Raw genomic sequence first — 15,068 nt, 5'->3', positions numbered from 1 at the left:
GATTAACCAACCTGTACAGGATGAGATCTAAGTCTATGGTCTCACAGTAACACTGTACATTTTGGAAAACCATGCTCCAAACTCAAATATAACTAAAATATTTCATTGTGAAGAAAATAAGCAGATCTTTGATATAGAATACAATTAGAGATCTCCTAAAATAGCAATGCAATTTGGAAAGTGATTTTTCTAAAAGAATACATGACTAATACACCAAAACTATGAGAAAGGAGAGGAAGCAAGAATAAAACCGGGATGGACATAGCCGAGTGCTGAAGCTATTTGATGTGCAATGCTAAGCTTACCAGCGGATAATGTATATCTGGTGGAAAAAGAAAGCAGATAATAAGCCTGATGGAATATAACCTCATAACACTTCTAAGCTGTTTAGAACCAGGCTACACACCATCCCACAGGAGGAATAAAGGTAAAGGAGAGGTGCCATCTCTACTGAATAGGGAGCCCTAACAAAGAGGCTTCAAAAGGACTCTGCATCTTTAATAATATAAAAAGGCTAGGACACAAACAGCATAATCTAAAATGCCATTAGAAATAGTTCACATACAAAAAGGTCTAAGTAAAGCAGGATTTTATAAAGTGATCAAAAAAGAAACACTAAGGGGGAAAATCTTTTAAGATTAAAGAGGTTTTTCAAAGGACAAGTTGAAGTGGTTGTAAAATTTATGAGGCAGCCTTAAACTTCAGTTCTAAGTAACAATAAATTATTCACTATAAAAATATACATGTGTCAAATATTATAAGCCTCTTAAACTTTTGGAAAACAATTTCTTGCAGAACTGATCAGATGTGTTAGGTCCCCACTAGCAGACGCTCTCTCATTAGCCCAGTATGACCACTCAGGGTGCAGGAGCAACTGGAGAAAAGAACTGGGAAGACCATCATTCCACTTCACACCACTTCTGATCCAACTCACACATTATGTATTTGGCCTTGAAATCAGCTGTATTGCCTTTAGCTAAACTAAATGTTAGTTTTAGTTTCTAAAGGCCTTCATGCAAATAAAATGTCAAAGATCTGTTCATTAAATTAACATTGTACAGTAAAGCAAATTAAATTAATTGAGAAACATGAGAAAAGATACACTGTGTTGTGTTGTTTTGCAGCCTTAATTGGCCTTGGGCCTTAGTGATATCCTGACACTCGAGCAGAAAGGAACTTAAGTGTGCCTTTTCCGGCTCCTGCATTGTCTCTACATTCCTCACGGTGTGGGAAGGGCCTCTCCATAGCCTACACCTGTACTTCTCTTAATTTCTTCGGAATTTGATCTTTCCCTCGACTTTTTCTAAGTCTTTTCTAAATCTCTGTGTGCCATTCTCTCTGCCACAATATACCTATCTCAGAGGGGTTTTGTACAGATTAAATTAAGATTATGTGGCAGTCAATAACATAACCCAACCTTCAATCATGCATACACTCATCAAATACAAACTCTATGGAGTCCCTAACTGGAAATATAGTGCAAACAGGAAAACCACAGTTCTTCCCTCGCGAAATGTGCAATCTAGCAAAAGGACAGAAATGGAACCTCTGTACATGCGATAAGTGCGACAAAGAACACAGAGAGCTTTGCGTAAATAAGAGTCACCTAAACAGACCTGGGCCGGCAGGGGAGGCTTTTATGAAGTTAGGAGATCTGAACAATGACTGGGACCAGAGGACTGCCTGCTTGTCCCATTAATTACTTTATGTAACTGATAACTAAAGCCTCATACTTGAGTAATTGGCATTAATATGCCATTTTGTTATAGCTGAGCAACAAAGAGAAATAAGTTATTTGTTAAACTTGTGCAGATTTTCACTATGGTTTCATTTTCCAGAAAAATCCTTAATATTTGAAGAATATTTTCACTGTTTTCTCTAACTCTATCCTCTATCATGAGGAAAAAACTGGAGCTCTGTTCTATTTCCTACCCTAAACCCTACTCTTATACATACCTCAATCTTCATAAACACCTCCACAACGACCCAGAACCACTGCACTGAAATTATCCATACATATATCTCTCTTCCCTATCCATCTAAACCACAGTTTTAGACCAAATGTTTATAAGACTAAACAGGTAAACACATGGGTGATTATACTATACTTCTACAAAGATACACTCTCTCTCCTCTTCATTTTTTTAAATATATTTTTTATTGTTGATAGTACTAGAGATATCTTCCATTCCCCCGCCCCCTTCCTCTCCTCTTCTTAAATCATGTGATTCCCTCTTCATTTACCTTTCTTCTTTCTACTTTTCATAGAATATAAATGGAGGCTGTGCCCTCGACACCCCCAGATCTGGCTCTTACTTCAACAGTGTTTGGACGGAACACACCCAGGAAGGCCCCTTCTTCCAGCCTCCAGCCACTCTCCTACGTCTTATCCAGTCACCACCCTCAGAACCACCTCCGGGACCAGCCAACACACTGTTGATGTTTATTTCTACCTTAACTCCTTATTGCCGAACAACCATGAGCTCCCAAATTCGTCAGAATCATTCCACCCACCAAGGTGAAGGCTGCGGTCAACCGCCTGGCCAGCCTGCCTCTGGGGCCTCCCACACCTACCTCTCGGCTTCTATTTCGACCTGGACGATGGAAGTGGCTCTGGAGGGCGTGGGCCACTTCTGCGAGTTGGCAGAGAAGAAGCGCGAGGGCGCTGAGCGTCTTAAAGTTGCAAACCCAGCGCGGTGCCTGCGTTCTCTTCCAGGACGTGCTGAAGCCTCCCAAGATGAGGGGACAAAACTCAGGGCCATAGAGACCGCCCTGGCCTTGGAGAGGAACCTGACCCAGGCCCTCTTGGAGCTGCAGGCCCTGGGTTCTACCCACAAACCCTCAGCTCCGTGACTTCCTGCAGAACCACTGCCGGGGTGAGAGGTGAAATGCATCAAGAAGATGGGCGACACCTGACACCTTGCAGGCTGCTGGCCCCCAGGCTGGGCTGGGTGCGTATCTCTTCCAAAGGCTCCCCCTCAAGCACAACTAGGAGCCTGTGGAGCCCAGAGGCCTTTGAGGGGCCCCTCTGCAACCCCCTGGTGTCTGGCTTTTACCGGAGCCTTTCCCCGAAGAAACTACTAGCCGTTCTTTTAACCACCCTGAAGCCCTCTCCCATGCATTGGACCAAATGAAACAATAAAGCTTTTTGCAGAAAAACAAAAGGGAAAAACAAATACTTTACTTCCTCTTAATCTTACTTGAAAAAATAAAAAGCTCGCCAAGCCAGTATGACTCAGTGGATAGAGCATCGGCCCACGGAATGAAGGGTCCTGGGTTTGATTCCAGTCAAGGGCACGTAACTAAGTTGAAGGCTCCATCCCGGCCCTGGTCAGGGCACATGCAGGAGGCAACCAATTGATATGTCTCTCTCATATGAATGTTTCTCTCTGTGTGTCCCTCTCCCTCCCTTTCACTCTCTCTAAAAATCAATGGAAAAATATCCTCAGGTGAGGATTAACAAAAAATAAAATACTTAAAAAAGAAAAAGTCAAAGCTCAATAACAGATGCAATGACCTCAACCTCAGTGTCAGGCATTAGCAGGAAACAGTGAAGGCGTGCTGCATTAGGGGGGTGAGCAAGTGTTACTTTGCTCCAACCTATGGAAAGATTGCTGGGTCTCCACTTTCTAAAGTGAGCCAGAAATGCAGGTTTTTTTTGTACAAAATTCTCTAATTGTTCATTTTGACAACTCACTAAAAAAGCTTTAAAGACATTATGGGAAGTCAAACAAAACAAATATATGCACATGATTCATTCAGTTCAGAATGATCACCAATTTTCAACCTCTGGTCTAACTCAAAGACATAGGAAACTCCTTTAGTTCACTTTTACACTGTAAACCCAGAAAGGAACCCAGCACCTAGTCAGACACTCAACAAATCTTTTGGCAAACACCTGATGCATTTCACAGCCAAACCAAGAACTGTATTTTTCTTTGTATGCACATCAGTCTCTTGACACCTCCACTTACCTGCTTAAAAGGTTAACAAAACTCCACAATTATACCTCTTCTATTTTTAAATCTCCCATAAGTACAAAAATAAGTACCTTATAAAACCCCCAAGGACTTATCTATTCATTTCTTTTTACTCTTCTGAACATGTCCGTAATTATCTCCCCTCTCCCTCTTATGCCTCTCCATTTTAATTGGTTTACTCTTTCCAATAAAAAAAGTTCCTTTGGACTACAGCACTTGCTTTGTGTTCATCTGTTCTTTCCCCCCATAACTCCTGACATCTGAAAAACATAATCAGACTACACCAACTATGAAGACATTTCAAATTACTAACGTTTTATATCTGAGTAAGTAACAAACCAAAATGTATAGAAAAGAAAGATCATATTGTTAACCAAATCAAATTTCCCAAAATTAAAATTACCAAGAGAAGTTTGAAGTATGGTACATGTCAACTGACACTGTCCAATATTTTATTATTTGAGGGAACAACACCAAAGGTAAAACCTAAAGTTTGATAAAAGTCCAATTTAAGTCTATCCCTCCTAGAGGCCAAAAGTTATACTACAACAATAATCTTTTCATGTATTTCAAAAACTTAGACGTTTAGTTTATACTAAAAATCCTACTTAAGCTTAGTACTCTAGTGAAAAAGCACAGTTTAATGAGGTTTACATTTATATTCATTATTTTATTAAATTAAAACAAATACTATTTGATGGGTAAAAAGGAGAGAAATTCAAGTATAAGCTTTAAGATGTTACAGTTTGTTGTCGACATTGATAATGTTAATACATGCTTGTCATAAAGGAAACAGAGAATTGTATTATTTAAAAATTTTCAGGAACCACTGTCCAAGCAATGGAGCAGACACACACACACACACATTATACATGTGTGTATATATGTAATGTATACATCCTATATAATAAAAGCCTAATATGCTAAGTGTCCGGTCAACCAATCAAAGTGTAATATGCTAATGATATGCTAAGGCCGCTCAACTGCTCCCTATGATGTGCACTGACCACCAAGGGGTAGAAAGTCAACCAGTCAGCCAGTCCCTATGACATGCACTGACCACCAGGGAGCAGATGCTCTGATTGGTAGGTGAGCTTGCTGCTGGGGTCCAGCCGATCAGGACTGAGTGAGACGGGCTGGACATGCCCTGGAGCCCTCCCGCAGACCCTTCCCTGCTGGTCAACCTCCCACGTCCTTCCCTGGCTTTGATCGTGCACCGGTGGGGTCCCTTAGCCTAGCCTGCACCCTCTCACAATCCGGGACCCCTCAGGGGATGTCGGAGAGCCAGTTTTGGCCCGATCCCGCTCAACGCAGGAGATGCTCCCTGTGGTCAATGCGCTCCCACAGGGAGAGCACCACTCAGCCAGAAGCCGGGCTCACGGCTGGCGAGTGCAGTGGCGACTCTGCGGCAGTGCTCAGGATGTCCGACTGCCAGCTTAGGCCCGCTCTCCACAGGGAGCGGGCCTAAGCTGGCAGTCGGACATCCCCCGAGGGCTCCTGGACTGCGAGAGGGCGCAGGCCGAGCTGAGGGGACCCCTCCCACCCCGAGTGCACGAATTCATGCACCGGGCCTCTAGTATATATATAACAGATACAAAAAGAAATGGCTAGAATATAACATAATTTTTGAATATACAGTAAATGAAAAAGCAAAACTGTCATTTTACCTTCTCAATATCCTTCAAAGACTTCAACTTTAACAAAAATATAAAGTAAATCAACTACTTTTCATAAAAAGAAACACACACAAGGAAAAATGAAATGTATGAACCAGTACTGAAGACAGGCTAAATAATGAAACACATTCCAAATCCCATTTTCATAGCATACCTGTGGCCATCGGTTGGCGACTGCACCAAAGAATAACTGTCTCCAGAAGAAAGCTTCCATGATTCATTTAATTTGTGTTCGCTCGTCCCCAGCTCACCCATTACCCAGTCCGGTAATCCTTCTGGGCTTGAACTTTTGGCTTGTGCTGGATTTGGTTCATCAAAATAGATGGACTGATTTTTTAAAAATTAGAAAAATTATTCTTTCAAAATGGACTATAATGAAATAATTAGTTAAGATTTCAAGTTTGATAACCATTCAAATATTCAAATTCAACTACCAAAAATATATAAAAATGCATCATTCAATGCACATTAATTATGAAATATTAAAATACATAAAATGGGATAACACATTTTAGTTGTGCTCTGCTGTATAAGAAATCTGATGAATGATAACAATCCGTACCAGATAAATCTGATAATTATTGTATTACAAAAGGAATATTAGCTTTATGTAAACATAAATGAAACGTTCTTTTTAAATCATGTGCTCTCTTATTTTTTTCTGTGATCATTAACTACTCTGCAGCCCACCAAAAAAATCAGTGGGCTCAGAAACCACAATAAATAAAAATCAGGAATCCCTTCATCAGATGAGAACAACAGAGTTGACCTGGGATGTAGTTCTGGCCATGCCATAAATGAGCTGGAAAACCCAAGGCAGCCTTAGGACTTCTCATCATTCTTTGTAAAACAAGGCACTTTCCTATGATTTTCTGAAATTGAGTGTGAATGGGGAAACATAATAGACTCAGATCTTAACGTCTGAATTTGTTCCAGAAAATGTTCTACTTTCAGTCATTAAGAAGAATGACATCAGCCCATTTATTTCTCTTTAAGTGAGCCAGGCTTCGTGACACATTTGTGAAAAATTTCTGCATTAACTGGATACTTCTGCAACAATTCTCCCAATCCTACACAACAGTCCTCTAGGGGGGCTGCTCTCTGGGGAGGGGTGAAACATGACCCTCTATCCTCAATCAGACATGCATAGCAATTTCTTTTTAAATGAGATAGTCACTTCAATGGTTAATCAAATATTAAGTCAAATAACTATGTCCCAAAGACTAATGATTTTAAACAAAACGTATGTCTCTCATGTGATTGGGAATAGCATTAAAACTTTTGGCATTCTTCCATGGATAGCATATTATGGTCTAATTGTGCAACATGCCTCTTGAGTAAATTTTTGGTGTAAATTAACTGTTAAAATAAAATTTAAAAATTTTAAAATATCATTTTAAAAAATCTTAAAATATCCTAACAGCAACTACCAATCCCTAGAACTCCAGCCAGATTTCTCAAGTATTCAAACACCATACAAACCAAGACAGTGACAATTCATCAACCAAGTATAATTGTAACTGCCTGATTCTGATAATGAAATTAAATGAAGTGCAGGAAATCACTTCTAAACTCCAACTTACTGTTGTCATTTTATTAGAGTAGAAAGGAACTTTAGAAGTCACTCAATCTGACCTCTCATAAATTTTTAAAAATGAAAGAGTTTAACAACTAAAATTTCCTGACATACATAAAATATTATTATAAACAGTGGAAAAGTAAGGCTCAAGTTTAAAATCGCACTTTAAAATTTTTAGAAATATTGTATAATATTATGGAATGACTAAATCAGTAAGTATAGGCCACTTATAGGCCAATATCTGATTTCTAGTCAAGGTAGAAAAACTTGAATCAGAAAGAAAAAAAACACACACATTCGTTTTAACTAACATATTATCTAGAACTTGTTACTAATATGACCATTCCCAAATGGTATGATAAATTGGCAGAGGTTGTTAAAAATATTTTTTTATTGATTTCAGAGAGGAAGAGAGAGGGAGAAAAAGATAGAAACATCAATGATGAGAGAGAATCACTGCTTGGCTGCTTCCTACTCATCCCACATTGGGGACCAAGCCCACAACCCAGTCATGTGCCCTGACCGGAAATTGAACCTCGACCTCCCGGTTCAACCACTGAGCCACCCCAGCTTGTCTAAATTGGCAGTTTTTAAGAAACTAAACTAATTCACCTTTTGGTCAATGACACCTACCATGTACGAAGGTAAAGTTTTTAGTGTCCCGGGTTCAGGTCGGTGTATAAAAGGGCCTTCAATCACTCCTCGCTTAAGCATATGCAGTAACAGTTTTGCATACAGGTTCCGATTCTTCCTGCCCATTATTCCTGCACCTGTTCCTGAAGGCTCACACAGCTTTCTAATCCAAAGTGCACACCTCTGCCGTTCTAGAAATACATAGGCAATATTAGAGACTTGATTTGTCAGTGAACAAACACTAAATGAAAGACCTGTCTAAATCTGCTCCTGCCTAGAGCAGGGGTCGGCAAATTCACTGTAAAGGGACACACAATAAACAGTGAGGCTCTGCAGGCCTGTGACCCCCGGCACAGCTGCTCCCTCTGCCACTGGAGCATGAAATCGGTCACACACCACATGTAACCAAACGGGCATGGCTGTTTTCTAATAAAACTTTACCAAAAGGCAGCAGGCTGGATCTGCTCCAGAGGCTACAATTTGCCAACTCTTGGTCTAGTTTACCAGTTCATTAGTAATCAGGCAAGACATAAGCAAAAAAATATTTTCTCAAAAATAAAATCTCTGGATTACTGTCAAATAAAGCAGTGAGATAAAAAGTTTGCTGTAAAAACATCTCTAAAATAATTGTAGTTGTTCTGAAAATTCTATAATTCTCATTATACAAACCAAGAGAGAGATAAAATGCAATCTTATTTACTTAAGCATTCTAAACTTAATCTAAAATTAAATCTCAAATGTTTTATTTATTAAAGCTGATAATTTTCAGAGACTTATAGTTGATTTATTTAGGGTTTTCTTTTAACCTCTCTAGAAATAATTGAAGGGTATTTACATGTAATTTTGTAAAATAATTACCCTTTTAGAAACTGCCTTAAAAACATAGCACAGTTTAATCCACATATAATGACCTATTGACTATCTTATCTTACATGACACAGAATCTCTTTTAGGTCTCATGAAAACTACTTTGACACTAATCTTTTATCAGTCTAACTCAATTTGAGGATTATATACCTAACACAAATCATAAGCCTGCTTTAATCTCTTAGTTTCTAAAGGTCATATTCATTTATTGTTTTACCTACAAAAATTGCTGGGGCCGGATTTACTACTTTGCTCATACCGGATTTATCACTACAGGTATGAAAGCTAGCCTCTAAAAAACTTTTGTATTTTTAGCTTTGAAATTATATAATCACAAAGCAAACTTCATGAAATATTGGGCATACTTTATGCCAAAAAAATGCAAAAGTGAAACTGATAAACTTAAGTAATCACTTTTTCAAACTATATATTTTCTGTATGCCCAGCAGCAAACTGAAATCTATCTAATTTTGGAATGGCTAGAATTCAGTACAACTTAATTAATACAAAAAAATTCATTCATCTACTTAAAATGTTGGGAAAAACCATTTCCCAAAGTAGATTTTAGCTACAAGAAGATGTAAGTTGTTTAGATTCTTGATTGGTATGTGATTTCCAAGCGTTCATTAAGAATTAACTAAATAAGAGAAGGCAAGGGATGTACCAATATAGACAATACCATGAACCAAAGATTACAATCCAATCAATTCTTGTACCTAAAATCCATTTTTAAAAGAAGATAAATATGATAATAGTTTGATTTGAAATACATTTATAATGGGAGATTTTAATTAAAAAATTTTCCTAATCAGCAGATCTAAGACAAAAAGAAAAAAAAAGGTACTGAATATCAAAAGATGATTAACAGTATAGAAACATCATTAAATACTAACTCAACAAATCATGAATGAGCTGTGAGATATGAAATAACCATTGTGAAGAACAGCAGAGGAAGAAAGAAGAGGTTTTGGTCTGAAGGGCAAGCGGATAGAGGAAGAAGCTTGGAGGGAAGCCCATGCCAAGACATCGTGGACCAGGAAAAGTCGCAGGCCTGGCCCTGGCCAGGCGGCTCAGTTGGTTGGAGCATCAAAAGATTGTGGGTTCAATCCCCAGTCAGGGCGCATATGGGGGGCAAGTGATATCTCTCTCTCTCTCTCTCTCTCTCTCTCTCTCTCTCTCTCCATCTCCATCTCCATCTCCATCTCCATCTCCATCTCCCTTCCTCTCTCCCTAAAAATAAATCAATAAAAAACATATCCTTGGGTGAGGATTTTTTTAAAAAGTGGCAGGGCCTAGAACAATGGATGACCACAAAATGCATAACTCACCCACTACCCTCCCTTCTCCCAGTGCAGCTCCTTGCAATAAATATCTAATACTGACTTGGTTCCTCATTTTTGAATATAGAGTTCCCTCAGACACCTTAGGGAAATAGGAAATTTGGACAGAGTAAAAACCAGTTTCTTGGCCCCATTCCAAATGATCCACTCAAAAGCTGCCAATCAGATTTATCTTTACAGCCAATCTTATGCACAGTATAACTCAGAGAATCTTCCTGGCCCACCCCCCACCCCCCCAAACTCTTTCCAATTGCTCTGCATACCTTGTGTTACTTGAAAATTCTCTCACTTGAAACAAAGACTCTCATTCTATAATTAAAGATAAGAAGCCATAAACTGGAGACAAGATAACAACAAAAACACATTCACACTTCATTTTATTCCGTCAACCCAAAGCATACAAGACCAATAAATTCTTTTCCACTTTTATAAACAAAAGGGTCAAAGAGCAGGTGGATTGTAGGCTCCTGAAAGAGGAAACATTCCCATGGTGGGAGAAAAAAAGATGCAGGAAGAAATCGTTTTAGCAAACTTTAGAGATCCCTGGGCTTTAAGCTCATGACATATAAGAAGGGGTATCACAACCTTTCCATGGTTTAGTAGGACATTATCACTAAATTTCTATTTACCCTTGAACAGCTCAAAGTAAACAATCCCACATCAGCTTAAGATAAAAAGTGCTATTTTTAAACATAATCTTACCTGGCCTATGGGGTAATTTTAAAACAAAAGGCTTCATATCTACCACAAAGTGATCAAATTCCGCATCCAGCTTCTCCCATTGTTCTTCTTCACTTTCCATTTCCATAATTCAGTCTGTAGAAGATTTAAAATGAAAATATTGAGGGTCTGTATGCTGAAAACTGCAAAACTGATTAAAGAGATCAAAGAAAACTCATTAGCATTATAAATACCAATTCTCCCCAAATAGATCTATAGATTTCATGCAATTCCAAACAAAAGCCCAGCAGTATTCTTTGTATATATAACAAGCTGACTCTAAAATTTAATTTTAGAAAGTAAAAAAAAACTAGAATTCTGAAAAAGAAAAACAAAGTTGGAGGATTCACGTTACCCAATTTTAAGAGGTACAGTAGTCAAGACAATGTAGTATTGGTGAAAGGATAGACACATGGACCCATAGAACAGACTAGAGTCCAGAAATGGACCAGTAAAATATGGACAACTGACTTTCAACAAAGGTAAAATTCATGAAGAAATTATAGTTTTTATAATAAAGTATGCTATAACAACTGGGCATCCATCTGCAAAAAAAAAAAATTATACAAACCTCAACCTATATCTCATAGTATATTAAAAAAAATTAACTCAAAATAAATCACAGACCTAAGAGTAAAATGTCAAATTACAAAACTCTTAGAAGAAAATATAGGGAACAATTTTCATGACCCTGAAAAAGGCAAAGATTTTTTAGATACAACATAAAAAGCACTATCATATAAGAAAAAATGGACAGATTGGACTTCAGCAAAACAAAAAACTTTTGCTCTGCAAAGGGCTCTGTTAAAGTACTGAAATGAAAAGCCACAGACTCAAAGAAAAGATTTGTGAATTACATTTTCTCACAAAGGACTTACTAGTATAAAGAACTCTCAAAACCATAAAACAAACAACCCAATAAAAATAATCAGCAAAAAGCTAGTCTCTTTACCAAAGAAGATACACAGATGACAAGTAAGCACATGAAAAGATGCTCAACATTTTTAGTTACTAGGGAAATGCAAATTAAAACCATAATGAGATATCACTACACGCCTAGTAGGACAGCTAAAACAACAAATGCAAACAATAGCACGTGCTGGTAAGAACAATGAACAGGAACCCTCATGCACTGCTGGTAGGAATGCAAAATGGTACAACCACGCTGGAAAACAGGTTAGGACAGCCGTGGGCAAACTACGGCCCGCGGGCCGGATCCGGCCCGTTTGAAATGAATAAAACTAAAAAAAAAAAAAGACCGTACCCTTTTATGTAATGATGTTTACTTTGAATTTATATTAGTTCACACAAACACTCCATCCATGCTTTTGTTCCGGCCCTCCGGTCCAGTTTAAGAACCCATTGTGGCCCTCGAGTCAAAAAGTTTGCCCACCCCTGGGTTAGGAGGTGCTTACACAGTTAAACATACATTTACCATGTCTCGGAAATCCCACTCTTTGGTATTTACCCAAGTGAAACAAAATCTATATTTATACAGAAACCTGATGTAATGTTTATAGCAGTTTTTTCCTTCCGTAATCAGCAAACACTAGGAACAACCCAAAGGTCCCTCACCTGGGGAATGGATAAACAAATTATGGCAAAAACACAACATGAAACTGTACTCAGCAACAGAAAAGAATGAGCTACTGATCCACGTGACAACATAAAAAAAAAACTTCGAACATATTATGCTGAGTGAAAGAAGCCATTCCTGAAAGGCTACCTACTGTATTAACCCATTTGCATGACATTCTAGAAAAGACAACGTTTTTGAGCATGGAAAACAGATCAGTGGTCCACAGGGCTTACCATTGGGGGAGACCTGGACAGGAAGAGGCGGCACAGGGCAAGTATGTAGGTGTTGGAATTGGTCAGCATACTGCCTGTGGAGGAGGTTGCAAGACCCTACTTCATGCATGTGTAAGAACTCATAGAACTGTATCCCCCAAAACAGTGATTTTAACTATGTACATTTAAATTTTATAGCTCTCCTCAAAAAAACTTAAAATATTGGTCCTTGTATTTCTTCCTAATTAGCAAGAAAACATTGATGATAAAGGGGTGAATCCCCCAAAAAATCAGAAATGTAGATTTTGACTAAGTTCCTAAAGTTAAAAAAATATATCCACACTCAACATGTTCCTCTATGTAATGAACTGTCTTGGTAGGGTTGTGGACTACCCCTACATTATGTAAGGTCTCCAAGTGTCATTGATTCAATTTACAAATTACACATTTAGAATAAAGCTCTGTTCTGCCTCAGGCATTCTTACTCCACAGACGGCCCTCCCACTGCTAAAGCAGCTTCTGGTATTGACCATGGTATCTTCATCTTCTTATTAACAGCCTCTTCATAGAAAGTTCTCGCTACCCTGTCTCTGTAAGGAAGCTTTCGCTGGCTGGCCTGGCTTCCCTCCGTCTAGACATGAACCACGGTTTTCAGTCTTCTGCCAAGTACATGCATGTGCTCCCTGGAGTCTTAAACTCTCTCCCGCAACCTTGCCCAGGAAGGAAAACAGTTTCTGAGATGCATACTGCTCTTCAGCCACAACCCGAAAGTCCCCTCTTAGGAGGTTCCCACCATCTGACTATACCTTACTCTCCATTCTCATCACCGTCACCTCCCTGACCCTTCTATCTCATCACAGCCTCTTATTCTCTTATACTGTCTCCTTACTCCACTCGACCTTCTCTTTACTAAACTCAGCAAGACTTTGACCCCTTGACACCCTCCTTCGTTCCCTAACTGAGGGCTTGTGGGAGTAAGACAGCACTGCCTTGTAGTCAGATGGCTTCCAATCTTACCTCAATCCACAGGAGTCTTTTGCTGTCTCCTACTCCACAAAGCAGCTTTTACCAGACATCTTAAAGTCCCTTAAATAAAGCGCTCACTCTCAATTTCAAAAATCTAACCTCCTGCTTCATGGAAAAAGTAACTGCCGAATGGTTACACCACAAAATGCTATTCCCTCCACCTCTCAACTTACTTCTTAGAGAACAGAAGCATGAACTTGTATCCGAAGCATGAACTTGTATCAGAAGCATGAACTTGTCTCTCTAATCCTAAAAACACCTATCAACAGCCTCCTCACTGTGCCAAACTTTCCAGCCCCACTGTCTGTTCCCATTTCTTAAACCCCCATAAACTAATACATCCACAAATACTCAGAAATACCTCCAACCCTGCCTGTATCTCTATTCTAGCTGCCATGGTCTCCGAGAAAGCCCTTCTGATCACTTACCTACAGCCAACTGTATTTTTTCCTACTTTAGTCCTCACTGGTACTAGACTACGGTTCCTAAGTATAAAACTAACCCTATCACTCCCCACATAAAAACTTCTCTTGGCTGCTTGTGACAACAGGATGCTTTCTAAATTCAAAGTTAGGTCTACAAGTACCTTTACATCCTGAGCCCATCTCTGATCCCTCCCTACACATCTACACACACACACACACACACACACACACACACACACACTTTGGCTCGCCATTCTTCAAACACTCCAAGCCCTTATATGTGTTCACATCCTTTTCACTGGCTGTTCCCTCCGTCTGGAATCTGATACATGCAGCACAAGTGTCCCTTCTGAGTAAAGCTTGTCCCACTTACGTAGACTCACTGTTACTCCATTCTCAGTGTGCACTGCTCACATCTGTGCAGCAGTATTTATCAAGCTAGTTTTTTTTAATACATCTGTGTATTACTTGCATGTATTCCACATCCGAGATGCTCCTGGAAGGCAGAGACCACGACTTATATGTCTCAGTAGATACCTAGCACATTGCGTGCTGTGTATTAGAAACGAAAGAAGAATTGATTGGTAAATAAATGTTAACGTAAGGGATTAATGTCCCACTTTTACATGACTAGGGTGTTTGTTTTTTAAGATCCCATTCTGGCCCTAGCCGGTTTGGCTCGATGGATAGAGCGTCGGCCTGCGGACTAAAGGGTCCCAGATTTGATTCTGGTCAAGGGCACATGCCCGGGTTGCGGGCTCGATCCCCAGTGTGGAGCGGGCAGGAGGCAGCCAATCAGTAATTCTCTCTCATCATTGATGTTTCTAACTCTCTCTCCCTCTTCCTTCCTCTCTAAAATCAATAAAAATATATATATTTTTTTAAAAAAGATCCCATTCTGAGTACCAAATAGGTCTTCTAGAATAGAAATATTACGTGTCCTTAATTCTAGTTACCAAAACTGATCACCCTACATTCTGCATTATAGAAGAAACACATTTTCACATTCAAGACTTGGTTAAGATAGTATT

General features: G+C 39.1%; 1 protein-coding gene across 3 annotated transcripts in view; it reads right to left on the bottom strand.

The window, feature by feature from the left end:
* Positions 1-10,889, bottom strand: part of CEP112 (centrosomal protein 112kDa) — a 323,660-nt gene extending 312,771 nt beyond the window's left edge. For all 3 annotated transcript variants that reach the window (XM_005858692.2, XM_005858691.2, XM_014532494.1), the window contains exons 1-3: positions 10,778-10,889; positions 7,869-8,059; positions 5,811-5,983 (exon numbers count right to left, since the gene is read on the bottom strand). In XM_005858692.2, coding sequence (XP_005858754.2) covers positions 5,811-5,983; positions 7,869-8,059; positions 10,778-10,883 — 470 coding nt within the window. In that variant the 5' untranslated portion in view covers positions 10,884-10,889. The remainder of the gene's footprint in view (positions 1-5,810; positions 5,984-7,868; positions 8,060-10,777) is intronic.
* Positions 10,890-15,068: the final 4,179 nt, after the last annotated feature.

Source organism: Myotis brandtii, unplaced genomic scaffold (assembly GCF_000412655.1).
Source record: "Myotis brandtii unplaced genomic scaffold, ASM41265v1 scaffold120, whole genome shotgun sequence".
Taxonomy (NCBI): Eukaryota; Metazoa; Chordata; class Mammalia; order Chiroptera; family Vespertilionidae; genus Myotis; species Myotis brandtii.
This window is presented reverse-complemented; position numbering and strand designations above follow the sequence as displayed.